This window comes from Mandrillus leucophaeus, unplaced genomic scaffold (genome assembly GCF_000951045.1).
Source record: "Mandrillus leucophaeus isolate KB7577 unplaced genomic scaffold, Mleu.le_1.0 Scaffold354, whole genome shotgun sequence".
Lineage (NCBI taxonomy): Eukaryota > Metazoa > Chordata > Mammalia > Primates > Cercopithecidae > Mandrillus > Mandrillus leucophaeus.
Window position 1 is genome coordinate 757,296 of NW_012103743.1, and position 12,310 is coordinate 769,605.

Here is a 12,310-nt window from a genome sequence, read left to right on the forward strand (position 1 = left end):
GATACAGGTGCAACACCTTACCAAGCCTCAGTTTCTTCTTCTGGAACAGGGGCATAGTCATAACTGCACAGAGTGGAGTGAAGAGCAGATGGCCACCTAACTGTGGACGGTTCTGCCCACTGAGGAGTCCTCTGAGCTATTTTCATTGTTATTGAGTGTATTCCAACTGTATATTTCCAAATCTTTCCTTGAATAAAAACTTACTGAGTGCTTATAAAGTCATTGATTGCCACTTACCCAGTAATTTAAGGGCTAATTTCCGATAAGAGTGTTGCCTTTTTTCTCATCTTTCTTCCTATAACCTTAATGGGAAAATGTTTCATTTCATCTGAAAAGCAACCACCTGATATTTACTGTCTTAAGTTCAAGGTGATGGTGACAAAATCATTTTAGCTAGAGGAAAATTGCAGTCCTTTGGGCACATTTGCCTCTCCCAAAGAGTCAGGACTCTCCTCTTTGTGGGACGGAGCATTTCTTTCCTTAAAACCCTCCACACTGTTGAAGTTGAAAAGAGATTTAAAGAGATTTTTCCCTCGTGCTTTCCTGCTTCTGCCCTCTGCCTGTCCTTGCTTTGAGACCAGCATCAAGACCCACTAAGGAGAAACCAGGAATAGGCCTTCCAGGACTTTTTATTCACACAAGGGAGTTTTTCCCAGAGGCTGGCTCCTTGGACTGGGATGAAGGGAGGACCGTTTGTGTAGGGCTATCACGCATGTTGTTTCGCTGTTGAATTTAAAAGTGCTTACAAGTTACAAAACATTGTAACCTTAATATTTTGAGGCTTATGTTGCAAACTTTTTCAGTTCAACAGATTCAATGAGACTTTCTCAAACACCAAGTATGTTTCAGGTCCTATAGAAATAGGAGTGACATTTCTATATGAAACAGATGTAGGCGTTCAATGAGCTCACAAAATGGTGAGAGAGACTGGCATGTAAACCAGCGCAGTGCAGGCGTAACAAAGCAAACAAGGAAGCACGTCCAAGGAATGGGGGTGAGGCATGAGAGATAGGGACCCGTGTGGTCAAGAAGCCAACTCAGCTGGTTTTGAAAGTGGAACAGAAGTGTGCCAGGCAGCCAGGGCCAGAGGAAAGCAGGCACAAAGACACCCAGATGGCCCAACCTGAGCACTGATGGTGTGCTTGCTTGGAAATGAAAGCACTGGGCATGAGGTCATTTAATAAAGAGTAGAGAACAGGCCTTGGTACCATTAATAGCACCACGTCTCAGTACCACGAGATGCCGCCCTAATTTTCTTGGATCAGTTAGTCAACCAGGAAGCATTTACTGACCATGTATAACATGCTCAAGGTTCTGTCTTAGGAATGAACACAGCGGGTGGCAGAGGGTTACACCTGGCCCCAGATCCCAACAGGATAGGACGCAGGAGTGGGAACTGAGCTGCAGTTGCAGAGAGAGCCCTTGAGTGTGGAAGGGAACTGGGTGTCCAGAGAGCATGGAGTCTCTGGTTCCAGGGCAGGCCAATGAGTGGCACGTTGGGAGGAGCAGCGCACAAGGCTTGGGCTGGAACAGTGTGCCTGGCTGGGGGGAAGACTGGAAATGAGGAGGCCCAAGAAGAGCTTGGGAAGGGCCTCAAGTGCCAGAAAAAGCGGTACAGACTCGGGAGTCCTCAGTGGTTTTAGCGAGTGACTCAGCCAGGGTGGCCTAAAAAGAGGTGACTTAGGTGCCAGTTTGGAGGATGGATCTATGGATGGGCAAGGCCAGAGGCAGGAGGGCCTTTGCTACAGTCCAGGCAGGGGCAGAGCAGCAGGGGTTGGCTTCAGGACTAAGGAGGCAGAACTAGCCGAGGAGGAGTCGGCGCTTATTCTGTGCTTTCCTGTTGGGTAACTGGCAGATGGTTGTGACATTCAAGGAGATGGGGAATGTAGATTTGGGGCGAGGGGGAATAATATGTAGGTCTAAGATGAGAAGAACATTCTGAGCTAGAGGTGGATATTTAAGAGTTATTAGCTGCTAGTTTTCTTGAACATCAAAATAATTTCTGAATAAAATATCCAGACTAAGGAATCACTACACTATAATCATTTTTTGTATGAATTCCAAATTTTAAAAAACAGTTAAGCCAGAAATATAATTGTTTCTATTCCTAGAATTCGGTAGCTGATGCATCTTTGCAAATTGTTCGTTGAACTGTGTTCTGGCTTCTTGCCAGTCCTCGATGAGATTTTTATATTTCTTAATTATTCAATTACTACCCATAAGTAAGAGTTTGAAATCAAACCTAGACTGCTACATAATAAAGTATTCTCTTGAATCACGAGTACAGTAAAGGAAGGTTTTCATACTGGGAAACCAGGATGGTAGAAGGAGGAAGCACACATTTCTAGCCCCGGCTCTGCCTTGGTTTCATGTCCTGGCTTTGCTATGTGCTGGCTGTGTGAGCTTGGGCAGGTCACTTCTCTGTGGTTAGTCTTGCTGTCTGTAAAATAAAAATACTGATAATGCTGCCGCCTGAGGAGGTTGTAAATCTCAAGTAAAGGAGAAACTGCAAGGGAAAGTGTTATATCATTAATTCTTTGTGTGCTTCAGGTCTCAGCAGCTTGAAAAACCATTCGCTGGAAAGGAAGATGCTTTGGACGGCGAGCTGACCAGTGCTCCAGACTGCAACACCAACCCCGAAGCCCACCTGCCTTCCATTTGCCTCAAGCAGGTGTTCCCCAAGTATGCAAAGCAGTTCAACTACCTGCGCCTGGTGGACAGGATGGCAAATTTGTTTATCCGGTTCCTGGGCATCAAGGGGACAATGAAGTTGGGGCCAACAGGCTTTCGTACCTTCATAAGGTCAGTAAGAACAGCCTCCTCTGGCTTGGGCTTTGAGCCGGGTGGAGTCCAGTCTCACATCTGGCGGGTCAGGTCTCCCTGACTGCACTTGGGAGAATCTGTGGTGCTGGGTCAGTCCTCCATTTGAGCATAGATTAGCCTAGTGGCTGGTACATGGTAGACTCTCATTTGTTGAGTGAATTAATGAATATGATGCATGTGACAGCATTTGCAACCTTATGTTCATGATTAAAAAACAACTCTGTGCCTACCTTGAGCTGAGTCCTGAAAACGCATACTAATAATCGCCCCTTGGAGTCAGGCAGACCTTGCACTTCTTAAACCGGGCTTCTCCCAGTGGTGCATGGCTGTGTGCCTGGCGTTCGTGAAGCCACAACAGAGAAGCAAGGCACATGTTTCCAAAGTGTCAGTTTCAGGAGGGAAAAGTTAAATAATTCAGCTGATAAATATTTTAATGCATTTGTTCTAATATAAAAATAACACGGCTATATTTTAGAGTATAATGCAAAATTTGCATGAATTTTCAAGATAAAACATGAGATAAAGAAATTATATCTTTGCTGCAGCCTGCAAAGTAAGCAATTGCCACTTGGTTTCCTGAGATTACACATTAATCTCCCTCTACCCTGTGGGGACACTTTGGGGCAATACAGCAGAATTTACTAGCTTCTAGGGCAAGTAACCCTAAGGCAAGGCAAAGAGCACCCCTAAACCTCAATACATCTATCCTGTAAAATAAGGATAAAGCTGCCTGTGCCCTACAATAGTGTGTGTAAGATTAGTTCAGATTGCATAGAAACATGCAATCTAGCATGTTTCTAGCAAGTGGTAAGTGATCAATAAATGTCAGTTTCTTCTTACAAGGTTAAAAGAATTCCGTGAAATTATATGTATATTTATGCATAATTTATATAGATATATATATATGGTCCTATACAGAGTCTCGATCAAAGAAGGTTTCCACTTAGTATGTGTTAATCTAATAACTCTAGATCCCTTTAACAAATATGAATGGGTGACAATATGGAAATGTTCCTTAGCAAGTAATTGTATCCTATACATCTCATGGAGTATGTCTGCGAGCACTCAATATGGCTGTTGTTTTTCCCATCACTGATTTTAATATTTTTGTCTTGCACCTCAAAGTCACACTTTTCACAGCTTTTTTCACTAAAATAATTAGATTTTGAGTGGGAAACCACTTTTGTCAAAGGCTTGTCTCCAAAGAAGTTGTATAAATTCTAACTCTAGCCCTCTGCTATTCCTGACAGGATGGTACACAAAAGTATTGGCAGGAATTTTGCCGTTTCAGTACACCTGAAGTAGTATTTTTGCAAGATGACTTTGAGAAGGGCTTTGTGTTAGTTTCAGGGGGTAGGGCGGGTGGGGGAGGGAAGCCCAGTGGAAAGAGGACAGGCTTTGGGATCAGACGGGTCTGGCTTCAGAGCCAAGCACATTACTTAATAGCTGTGTGGCTTTGGGCAAATTCCTTATCTTCTCTGCACTCAGTTCTCTCATCTGCAAAATGGGAACAATCATCCCTGCCTTGCAGGATTGTTGTGAGGTTGGGATAATATATCATAGAGCAGCTGGCCTGATGCCTAGTTCATGGGAGCTGCTTGTTCAGTGGGAGTCTTGTGGTTATTATTTCCATCAGGCAGTGGGAATTTTCAAAAAAGTCGATAGGCACTTATTATTTGCACTGAAAAGACTGCCTGACATGATACTCTGGGACTCATTTAGGAATTACATTTGGCTTTCAGTAATAGGTAACCACCTACAAATGGCTTAAATAGTAACTTTCTTTCATATAACAGGAACTTTTGCAGTGGGGGTTCTAGAGCCGGTTAATGACTCCACAATATGATCCATGTTCCACTTTCTGTCTTTTTGCTCATCCATCCTAAGTGCGTACTTCCACTTCAGGGTTGTCTTATGCTCACAAGAGGGCTGCTGAAAATCCAGCCATCATGGTTGAATTCCAGACAGAAAGGGGAAGAAGGGGAGGAAGAAAAAAGGCCTCCACAGATGAATTAGATCCCTTCAAAAGCTTTCCTGGAAGCTGTATTCAGTGACTTCCACTTCTACCTTACTGGCTACCACCATCTGCATAGGAAGCTGGGAAATACAATTATTCTAACTGTGCATAGTGCTATCCCATTATAGTGAAAAAGAGAAGAAAGAGAACAGATAGGTAGGCAGGCTCTGCCCCTTTGTGATTCCTGGACCTTGTAACATAAGGAAACAGCTTAGTGACAGAGGCCCCAGGTCATGAGTGCACTTATGGGCACTGTGGAAGTATTTGGGGCCCCGGAGAATGATGAGATTGAGCAAGCTGGGGTGCTTCTCTCAGCATAAGATGTCTGTGGGCACAGATCTTTGGAGCAACGGCAGAAGCTTTCTTGGCCCTCCCCAGCCTTTGCACCATCACACAGAAAACTCAATTCAAGATCAGAGAGCATGAAGGAATGGCTTGGCTTCGTGTGGATGACATCTTGGGAGTTGCACGGAACCCTGGTCCTGTGAGATCTGTTCTAGCTCAACATTTTGCTATAAAGGATTATGTCTGGTTTAACCTAACAACTGTTACTGAGCACCTGGTAGCCATGGGACGTTCAAAGGCAAATAATGGGACCCTGCCTGCCCTCAAAGGACTGTCAGTCTAATAGCATGCAATAAACACGTCATTAAAGGCAATGTTTTGGCAGAGGCATGGGGCGGTGGCTCATGGACTCCCCCGCAGGGTGGCATTCAGAGTGCTACAAGTACAGAATGGGGGAGGCTTCCTCTACCTGGTGGAATCAAGGCAGGCTCCCAAAAGGAAGCAGGGTTTGGACTGGTAGAGGCAGGATTTTTCCAGGCAGCAGGGAGAGCCTGAGAATGGATGGCATGTATAGCCCAAATTTAGAAGTTAGGTTTATCATCTAGGCTAAATTGCTGGTAGAAACGGAAATGCTTCCTTTTTACTCCTAATAAAGTCCTACTCAAACAGAAGAGAGAGGAGGAGATTTGAAAAATTGCTTATGGTAAGAATCACCATCTCACTTGCCTACAGGTTCGGCAGGAAGCATCAACTATCACAGAGGGCTGGGTAGACAAGGTCGGGGAGGGAGGGCAGGCTGTGGCAAGCTGGAGAGCACATCCCATATCTAAAGGAAGGCTGCTGCTGGGCTCATATCACCAGAGCTTTTTATTTTTCAATCCTAAATATCTACATAAAATCTCAATACACATCTACAAATGTTGGCAATTTGACAAATAATTGTAAATACTGGATTCAATGAAAGCATGACTGCCCATAGATACCATCGGTGGGTGACCTCTGGTATGAGAGGAAGGAGGTGCCTATTAAGAGGACTGCTATGCCTCTTGAAAAGAAAGCAGAATTGAGAATGGTTCTAACCAAGAAGATTCCTAAAATGCTCTCAGGTTGGAACCAGGTGAGGTAAAAAATATAGCCACAAATCTGTCTCTACGTGATAGGCTTTATGACTTTTCACCCTTTTGCTCTCCACAATTAAGGGCATTTGCATGAAAACCCAGGTTTTGCCACATTAGAGACTATTAGGTCCTGCAGCCATCATTCCCAATCAGTGGCCAAGCTCATTAGGGAGCCATGGTGACCGTGACACTGAGAACCACTTCTTCAAGTGGGGACCAGGCAGCCAGTGCTCAGGGACTCAGACTGAGCTCCTCTCCCTCCTCCCTCCCTTCCCAACAAATGTCTGTAGTAATTAAGAATGCAGGAAGAAATGGAGAAAGCATTGCACAACCATTAATAAGTTTTTCTTGGTTTTTTTTTTTTTTTTTTTTTTTTTTTTTTTTTTTTGAGACAGAGTCTTGCTCTGTTGCCCAGGCTGCAGTGCAGTGATGCAATCTCGGCTCACTGCATCCTCCACTTCCCAGGTTCAAGTAATTCTCCTGTCTCAGCCTCCTGAGTAGCTGGGACTACAGGCATGCACCACCATACCTGGCTAATTTTTGTGTTTTTGGTAGAGATGGGGTTTCACCATGTTGGTCAGGCTGGTCTTGAACTCCCGACCTCAGGTGATCCACCCGCCTCAGCCTCCCAAAGTGCTGGGATTACAGGCGTGAGCCACGCACCTGGCCGGATTTTTCTTTTTCAATTGTACCAGAAAATCCTAACAGCAACCTAATCATAAAAGATGAGATTCTCTGCCTTTAGATTTCTCTGAGTATGTTCAGTCTTGCCGGCTAAATTTAACAGCATGCATTTTCTCTTGCTAACAACCCTTCTCTCTCTCTGTTCCACTTTGGTTTAAATTTTGCTTCATTATGAATTAATAATATTTATGCCATATGTTAAATCAAACCAAGTGCCCTTCTCAGGAGCACTTTGAAAAAGACATATTCGCTGGCGAGATACACTCCTCTCAGCGCTCCCACGCAAATGGCAGAAGTTGAACTTGCTTTTCATCTGTTCTACCCACTCTCTCTCTCCAAGCTCCTTGAAGAGAACTAGAGGGAAGAAAATAATAAACACTCCGATTGAATTTATTTCCAGTGTCCATCTCTCATAATGTGCTGCATAGATCAGCAGTTTTCGGAGTGAATTATGCTAATGCCAGTCTGGCCATATTCTATTTTTCTTTTTCACCAAGAAATGAGAAATAATGAACTGTTCTTCTCTCGTCTAGACTTAACTCTCTCTAACCGGCTTTTCATGTCACTTCCTCAGGAGGCACATAATAGTAGCACACATTACCATGAATTAAGTGCCTCTTTTCTTCTTTCTTTTTTAACATTTTATTTTATAATAATTGCTGGGGTGTGAAGCCACCTTTTTCCCCAAGAAATAGACAGTATCTGATTGATTTTTCAGCTTGATGGCTATCTTGGAGGAAGATGCATTTTTGTCATTCTTCTTCCATTGGATTACTGATTTGGGGGACATCTATGTAATTCACAAATGAAAATTTTTACAAATGTGTCCCACATCAGACTTGGACATCAATTTGCATATGCTGCATTTTTCATGATGGCAGCCCAGAAATTAAGCAGTTTGCCAAAACCAGGTTTATTTCTAGGAAATGCAGCAGCTTCTCTGTACCGCGAGCATTTGCTTCATGTGAGGTTCTCCCACTGGGTGGCTTCTGATCCTGGGCCTCCTTCTAGGTTTTTCTTCCTTTCCCCTTTCCCCTTCCACTCCCTTTTATCATAAGATTATATTAACATGCTTCATAATAGATAGCTGTGGGGGACTTTATTCTCTCAGAGGCAACATGGTGTGTTAGAATGTTCTAGAATAGGAGCGTAAGGCGCCTTGCTTCCCCCTCTGTCATTAACTCCTCAGTGACTTTGCTAATCTCCCCTGCTTCTGTGACCATCCCTTTCCAGCAGTATTGCATGCCTTGGATATCAATGGCCTTTCAAAGCCATACCTTTTAAACTGGAGTTGTCTTCTTGCCCCCCTAGATGTTTAGGTAGTGTGGTTTTTAAAAAATAAATATTGATCGTTTGTTAGCTTTCACATTATAGAATCCTCTCCAGAAAAAACAACAACAACAACAAAACTTCTTTTCTGCACAGAGAAGGATGAACACAAAAGAAATTCTATAAATAGGATTTTATGGAGTGGAAAAAGTTGGTTCCTAAATTTCCCATGAGATGTCAGTAGTTGTTAAGAGGAAATGAGAATGATCGTTTCAAATCTTTCTATATTTGGACTCCTAATGAACTTAAATGATTTGTGATTCTTTCCCATCATATGTGCCCAAATTCCTTTGATTCTGGGGAAAAACACACACACACACACACACACACACACACAATTTCTTCAAATTGGTTCTACATCAGAGAGGAAGGATGCGAACTGCCATTTGCCACTTCCCCATGCGTGCCAGGCACTGAGCTAGTCCTTAAAAGATCCTTGTATGGTGAACAGTCTTTTTCTCACTGTACAAATTGAAATTTGCTAATGTAGATGCAGAGAGCTTCCATGACTTGCACAAGGTTACACAGCAAAGCCAAGATTCAAACTCGTGTGTATTTGACTCCAAAGCTCATCTTTTCCATGCACATTTTTAACCTATCCTTTCCTAGAAACTTTTCTGGCTTCTCATGATACCCTATTTCTCGGACTTTTCTTCCACTGAAGAATTTATCCTTCCACTCAGTAGTCATTTGAGGAACTGCATCCCCAGGCATAAGGGAAAACTGTTCTCAATGATTAAGAGCCACATTTTTACTGCAGACTCTAAGATCACGTACAGTCTCTGAGAGCGGTATCCAAGGCCCATTCAGCTCTTCCTTGCTGTCCAAGCCCAGAATACTGCCTACACAGAGAGGGCACAAATAAATTTTCATTGAGTGGATAGATGGATGAAAAATTCATTCCAAAGTCTTGATATCTTGACCGTTGGAGTGATTCATTTCCTGTTTGAGTTTGTTGAGAATGTTTGGTAACCACAGGGCAAATCCAAGCACCCTGGTTGTCTTAGCCCTAGCCCCATATCCCAAAGCTTCCAACAGGAGTGCTTTAGAGACTCCAACCTACTGATCCCTGGCCTGAGACCTGGTTTCTTGATTCCTGAATCCCTCCTGCAGCCCTGGACTGGGCCACCTCCCCACAGCTCCCAAGCCCACTACTCTTATCTTCTAAGGAAGGGCTAGATGTGAATTCCAGCTGTGTGACCTTGGGCAAGTCATGTCCCATCTCTTGAGCCTCAGCATATGCTTCATTGAAATGGTACTAGGAATACCACCCTCAAAGAATGGTTAAAATCCAGACAGCTAATGAGCAAGAAAAGCCCTAGCATACAGATGGTGCCCAAGAAATGCCTACAGAATCAAGATTCTTTTAAGGCATTTGCATTTCCTGCCTACCGCAGCCAGCATGGATCCCTCCTCTGTCCCAGTAGCAGATGTTGCAATCAACTGTATTCGCAGGCATCACTAGGGAGGAAGAGTTACCTTGGAAAGGGAATAAACGGAGAATTTCTGTTTTAAATTACGGCTCCTGCTAGAGGTTTGACACTTCTATTTTCTACCTGTCAGAAAAAAAAAAAAACTATATACCACTGGTGAGTGTGGTTTCCCTTTTAATACCCCATTAACCCACAGAGCAAGCCAGGCAGCGCTCCTGTCTTGTGGAAGAGCAGGTAGCCCAGAGGACACTGATATGATAATTAGAGGACACTATGGCTGTTCCTAATGAAGCTTTGTAAATTAGCAATGCAGGCTGTTAGAATACCCTGGGAGAGACTGGATCATCGTACCCCACAGAACCCAGTAAATAGCCGTCTTGGTGACAAGTGATGTGAAAACCTCTGCGTCCATTGACATGTGGTTACTGGGGCTCAATAACTGTGTGCTGATGTGCTTTGAAGTCTGCCACCGTGACTTGGGATTGAAATACAGAGCAGGAGCCCAGGAGGAAGCAGGGTGTGCATTGATGGCCTGGGAAATATAGGCGGGAAGAAAGGAAGGGAGGAGGGAGGAAGGGGGCAAGAAAGTGTGCTGGCATACAAGGAGCACCAGGCTCGTCTGGGCACCATGTGGGGCACACTCCCAGCCACCGTCATTAGGGGTGTGCTTGGGTTTGGAGAGGGGACTCTGATGCCCAACCCTGCTTGCCAATCAACCCCTCCCCTGTCCAGTCCCTAACAGAGCTGTCCACACAAGGGATAATGACAAATGGGAAATCAAAGAGCCACTTCATCATTAGCTGAGGCAGTGGATGTGGATTTGTTTGAAAAGTTGAAAGCAGCATTGAATGTAGTTCAGCCAACCTGACAGCTGGCGCGGAGGCCTAGCTTTCAGGATTCCCTGGACAAATCCAGCCTGCCTTGGGACAAGCCTCCCAGCAAAATCCTGTCCAAGGCAGGGGTGCACCTGGACAAGCCAAGGGCTGCTTCCAGTTTGAACAGAGAGCCCAAGCCTTGTACACAGACATTCAGACTGGTGCGCTCCATTTCTCCACAATGGGCAGGGTCACTCACTTGGCTCCAGGCAGCCTCTGGGATGAGATGACTCTAGATCTAGAAGAAGAAAAGGGGAAAGGGGGAGAGAGTTGGGGAAGGGAGCTCACAATTGCTGTGGGCCTACCAGGTAACAGGCACCATGCTGGGTTCTTGGCATGTACTCACAACCATGTGGGCAGGTATTATTACCTTCATTTTAGAGCCCAAGAAAAAAAAGCACGGAAGGTTTAAGTAAATTCCCCACAGTCACACAGCTAGAAAAGGTTCCAGTCAGGATTTGAATCCTAATCTGTCTGATGCCTGAATCTAAATCATGCTCTTTTCAGCATACCAGACTACCCTCCACTCCATATTTCCATACAAAAAAAAAAAAAAAAGGCTGGGGAGGGGTAGGAGGATTCTAAACACCCCTGCTGCGGCGTGGACAGGGAGCACCTATGCTGACATCAGACTGAAAACCTGGTTACTGTGGCCTCCCTGCACCTAAACAAGTGGAGCATCCGAAGCTCAGAGGCCCGCCCCCCACAATCATCCTGTCAATTCCAGGTGACTCCCCTAAAGTCAGGAATGAGGAACCTCCCCGGCAATGCTGTGTCAGCCCGCACAGAGCAGCGAGGACCCAGCCTGTGCTGTTCTGCTCTATAAATCTGGGGCTTAGTGTGGCTGATTAGGGGCTTATATAGAATCTTCAGGTGGCAGATTAAGATGAGTAAAGGACAGAAGCCTTGAGCCCTTGTCCGTAGATTTGTCCTCAGGGACTCAGCTGGTGAGCATTTCCAGTGGGAAATTGCTTCTGGACAGTGGTGATGGCTTCAGCCTGTACTGGTGACATGCTGTCATCCCTGGGTCATCTGAGCATGACACCGTCAGCTACCTGGACACTGGCAGGAGAGGGCAGCGCCGAGGGCCCAGCTTCCCTTCCTCTTTCTGGAGACTGAGAGATAGGACACGTGCATGGGGGCATTTCTTGACATGTGGAGTTCATTCCCTTTTGGAGCAGACAGGGACCCACACTGCTGTGTAAGGTCAGGCTGACACACAATGACTGTAATAAAGACCGAGACTCAGGAAGGTGAAATGTTTTAACCAGGGCCATGCAGCCTCCAAGTGGCAGAGCCAGGCTACAACTCAAGACTTGCTGTCCTGGCGAGGCACAGTGGTTCACGCCTGTAATACCAGCATTTTGGGAGGCCAAGGCGGGCGGATCACCTGAGGTCAGGACTTTGAGACCAGCCTGGCCAACATGGCAAAAACCCGTCTCTACTAAAACTACAAAAATTAGCCGGGCGTAGTGGTGGGCCCCTGTAATTCCAGCTACTCGGGAGACAGAGGTAGGGAGAACTGCTTGAACCCAGGAGGCAGAGGTTACAGTGAGCTGAGATTACACTACTGTACTCCAGCCTGGGTGACAGAACAAGACTCTGTCTCAAAAAAAAAAAAAAAAAAAAAAGACTTGCTTTCTTAAAGTTCTTGCTCTTTCCAACCCGTTAGACCTCTAACTAACCAAATGGCTGAACTTACAGGAACCCAAGGATCTAACTTGCTTACATCATGCCTTCTCTTCT

The 12,310-nt window shown here is 45.0% G+C and overlaps 1 protein-coding gene across 1 annotated transcript in view; it reads left to right on the plus strand.

The window, feature by feature from the left end:
- TTLL11 (tubulin tyrosine ligase-like family member 11) overlaps positions 1-12,310 on the plus strand; it is a 232,550-nt gene that overhangs the window by 173,598 nt on the left and 46,642 nt on the right. Inside the window, exon 5 of the mRNA XM_011989480.1 lies at positions 2,551-2,802. Coding sequence (XP_011844870.1) covers positions 2,551-2,802 — 252 coding nt within the window. The remainder of the gene's footprint in view (positions 1-2,550; positions 2,803-12,310) is intronic.